General features: G+C 50.7%; 1 protein-coding gene across 1 annotated transcript; it reads left to right on the plus strand.

The window, feature by feature from the left end:
• Positions 1 to 228: 228 nt before the first annotated feature.
• Positions 229 to 3618, plus strand: LOC134666173 (uncharacterized). The gene has a single exon (XM_063523326.1). The coding sequence runs from the start codon at positions 229 to 231 to the stop codon at positions 3616 to 3618; it is 3390 nt and encodes a 1129-aa protein (XP_063379396.1).
• Positions 3619 to 4560: the final 942 nt, after the last annotated feature.

A 4560-nucleotide genomic window follows, 5' to 3' on the forward strand; every position in this document is an offset into this window, starting at 1 on the left:
GACCCTCTTTCTTTAGCAGGACCAGTTTTCCCGATTTCCATGCTACTGGGAAGCGGCCCTGCTCCAGGCATGCCGTGAAGAGACGGATAAGACCCTCATTGGCATATTCCAGGACCTGTTGACTTGCTCCTGAACGTCAACATTCTCGCTTCTTCGTTGCGCCCTGGTTTAACCCATGGGGCCCCTGGCCAGGCGACTGCCCTCAACACCATCTTCGGGTGGATTTTGATGGGTGACGCAGGCGACTGTGCAACGGACATCTGTCGTTCTCGGTTCCGTGGTAACAGTTGTCAACTGGTCGTGGGCAGGTTATCAATTGACGACTCTATTAAGAGGTTCTGGGAGTTGGAAGATGTCCGCTCTCCGAACACCGTCATTTTGTCGAAGGAGGATCAGCTGTGCGAGGAATATTTTCTCGCTAACTTTCGTCGCACAGAGGAAGGTAGATTTGTCGTTCCTCTACCTTTCGCTGACACTTCCAATAAACCCACCTTCTCGGGCTCTCGAGCCATTGCTCTTAGGAGATTTTCGTCGCTGGAGCGAAAGTTACTCAGTAACTCCGACTTCTACAAAAGCTATGTAGCCTTTATGAAGGATTACGAAAGCTGTCGCCACCTTGAGGAGTGTGACCCTCCAAGGGTGGATGAGGGGAAGTTCTTCTACATCCCCCACCATGGAGTATTGAGGCCCTCGTCAACCAGTACTCCTCTCCGGGTCGTCTTTGACGCCAGTGCCAAGGACAGCCGAGGCATCTCGCTAAATGATGCGCTACTGCCAGGGCAGAAGCTGCAAAATAACATTTTCCACTTGCTCCTTCGTTTTCGGTGGCATAATGTTGTTTTCACGGCCGACGTCAAGCAAATGTATAGACAAATTTTAGTGTCCCCGGAAGATGCTGAATATCAGCGTATCCTATGGCGTCCGTCTGTCAATGAGCCTGTCCGGGACTATCGGCTGCTGACCGTTACTTACGGCGTTTCGTCCGCTCCTTACCAAGCTCTCCGAACTATTGCTCAGTTGGCAAGGCAATCGGGAGAAGAATACCCTTCCGGTTCGGCAGTTCTAGACCGCGACATCTATGTCGACGACGTGGTGTCTGGAGCTCATTCTATCGAAGAAGCACGGAAGCTTCGTTCGGAGTTGTCGACGATATTAGCTTCTGGCGGTTTCCATTTGCGGAAATGGACGTCGAACCACCAGGAGTTCTTCGACGGTGTCCCCTCCTCAGACTTGTATTCTGAAGACTTTCGGGAGTTCAACTCCATTGGGGACATCTCACTAAAAATTCTTGGCCTCTCGTGGTTACCTCAGGCAGACGACTTCACCTTTCGAGTGGCTGTCGAAGATCGTCGGTGCACTAAACGTACCATCCTCTCGGAGATTGCTCGGATCTTTGACCCTCTAGGCCTTCTCTCACCTGTGACGTTCTTAGCGAAATATCTCATGCAGTTGCTGTGGGTCTCAGGTGTCTCGTGGGATGACGACGCGCCAGAGAACCTTGTATCCGAATGGCGAGAGTTCAAAGCGCAGCTGCCTTCGTTGAGGTCCGTGTCTGTCCCGCGTCGTATGGTCAACGATTTCGTCTCGCTCGAAGTTCACGGGTTCTGCGACGCCTCAGAGCGAGGGTTTTGCGCGGTGGTCTACGTTCGAACGTCAGGCGAGGACGGAACGCAGTACGTCCAGTTGGTCTGTGGTAAATCGAGAGTGGCACCCCTGCGTAAATTGTCTATACCACGTCTCGAGTTGCTGGCCGCGGTACTACTTGCAGACCTAGTGGAGTCGGTCGCAACGGCTCTGGAGCCTCTCCACGAAATCGACAAGGTGTACGCGTGGTCTGACTCTATCGTTGCGTTGACTTGGATAAAGTCTTGCCCTTCCAAGTGGAAAACTTTCGTGGCTAACCGCGTGAGCCACATCCAGGAGATTATTGCTCCTGATTGCTGGCGACACGTGAGGACTGGCGACAACCCTGCCGACTGTGGGTCGCGGGGCCTCTTGCCGGACGACCTGGTCCACCATAGTAACTGGTGGAAGGGTCCATCTTGGCTCGTGCTGGACAAGTCTGACTGGCCTAAGTCAACGTTATCAGTCGACGTGGATGTCCTACACGAAGAGCGCAAGGTGACTGTCCTTACTGTCTCTGTGCAGGAGACGTGGACAGACAACCTAACGAATAAGTTCTCGGCACTGAGGACACTCCAACGTGTCCTCGCCTATTGTCTTCGTTTCGTGCACAACGTAAGAAATCGGAAGACGCCCAACAACTTGTTGGACGGTCCTCTAACACCCCTGGAGATTAAACAGGCGCTTATGTTCCTCGTGCGTTCTGTTCAACAACACCACTTTGCTTCGGAGATCGAGAAAGTGAAAAACAATCTTTCGAACTTTCTCCCGAAAGCATTTAAGAAATTGTCTCCATTCCTCGATGACGCGGGTCTCTTGAGGGTGGGCGGACGCCTGTCGCGAGCTTCTCTCGAATTCGATGTTAAACATCCCCTGTTGCTACCTCGCGACGATCGTCTTACCTCCCTCTTGATCGACGAGTACCATAAGCGTTTCATGCACCCAGGCGTCCAGACGCTTCATAATTTGCTGGCGCAGCATTTCTGGATACTGTCCCCAAAGCGAGCTATCCACGCTGTCACGTCAAAATGCATGAAATGCTTCCGTGTTCGACCACTCGGTGCTCCTGCGCCGTTCATGGGCGACTTGCCGTCTTATCGGGTAGCCCAGCTCAAAGCTTTCCTGAGTGCTGCTGTCGATTTCGGGGGACCTTTTGACATAGCTCTGGGTCGCGGGCGAGGTAACAAGACCTACAAGGGTTACATTTGCGTTTTCGTGTGCACCTCGACAAAGGCTGTACACACGGAGCTCGTCACTGAGCTGTCCTCAGACGCGTTTCTTGCCGCGCTTCGCCGCTTCGTCGCGCGTCGTGGTCGGTGTAACCGGTTGGTATCCGACCAGGGGAAGAATTTTGTCGGCGCGAGCAATATTCTGCAACGTATTGTAGGAGATGCTGCGACGCATAGCGAGATTAAATTCGAGTTCAATCCGCCAGGCAGCCCTCACTTCTCGGGTCTCGCTGAGGCCGGTATCAAGGCTGTTAAAACACATTTGGCTCGAGTCATCGGTAGTCAGAGGTTGACGTACGAAGAGTTTCTAACCATCTTGACCCAGGTCGAGGCTCTTCTTAATTCGAGACCCCTTACTCCTCTCAGTACCGATCCTAACGACTTATCGGCCCTTACTCCGGGCCATTTTCTCACAACGGAGCCCTTATCTGTCGTGCCCGAGGAAGACCTATCAGACGTTCGGGTTAGCCCTCTCCAACGCTGGAAGCTGCTTCAGAAGATGCACCAGGACTTCTGGAACAAATGGTCCAAGGAGTATATGCATACCCTCCACCAGCGGATGAAGTGGCACGATAGGCAACCCAACGTCCAAATTGGTGCACTAGTGGTCGTTGTGAATGAGCAGACGAGCCCAATGAAGTGGCCCCTGGGTCGCATCATCGACACACACCCCGGATCCGACGGGATCTGTCGTGTGGTCACTGTGCGCACGGCCATAGGGTTGTACAAACGGCCTGTGGTCAAACTGTGCCCACTGCCTGCATAGTCGCTTTAGAGCGCTACCTTTGTGTTGTCCATTTTTTTCGTTTTAGACTTAATATTATCGCACTTACCTTACTTTATTGTTTCCTTTTCGCTTAGTCAAAATACAATGCATTTTGGTGGGCGGAATGTTCAGCTTTGGCTTTGTATTTTTAGGAATATTTTTTTGTAAATACTGTGGCAACACCAAAGTCACGGTTCGAATTTAAATCTTGCTCTGTCATGAGCTGTCAGAGCCAGTATGTCATAGAACTACTACCAGTGCACACCGCCTCTCGCTATTCTCGTTAATATTCTCGCAATTTTGTTAAAAGCACTACTGCCAATCTCTAGACTATCTAAAATCAGTGCTGTGTAGCCGAAGGACGCCGTGCCCATCTGTGCAGTGGAAAAACCTAGGTCTAAGTTGGCCGACTGAAGGTAACGGTTCTGAGCTTACCTCTAGCTTGCGACAAGGGCAGCCCGGACCACCACCAGCAGTCCACAACAGAGACCAACGGTTCAACCCACAACCACCGGATTGCAAAGGTAACTTCGTCTCACACTATTTCGCACTTAAATTTAATTTCATAAGTTAATTTGGCATACAACAACTTTCTTGCTCAACCGGCCCTAAAGTATTCCCCTATCGTCCCATTATTTACAGTCCACTCTTTCGCCAGTGAACAACCACTACCACCAGAGCCTCTACCATCAGTTGGCAGAGTATTTTTCACTTACTTTCAGTGAATAAACGTGCCGTATGTCACGTTTCACGTTTCATTACGGTCTTATGTGCCTAACTTCACTCCAATCCAAACGATACTGTCCCTTTCTAACTATACTAAAAAAAAGAGCAAAAATTATTATTTAATTAGTACGAGTAAACGGAAAATTACCTATCGAAAGTACGATAGCGTTTGTGTCATTGCCAAACTGATGGTAGCCGTGAATTTTTGACATTGAC

This window comes from Cydia fagiglandana, chromosome 7 (assembly GCF_963556715.1).
Source record: "Cydia fagiglandana chromosome 7, ilCydFagi1.1, whole genome shotgun sequence".
Taxonomy (NCBI): Eukaryota; Metazoa; Arthropoda; class Insecta; order Lepidoptera; family Tortricidae; genus Cydia; species Cydia fagiglandana.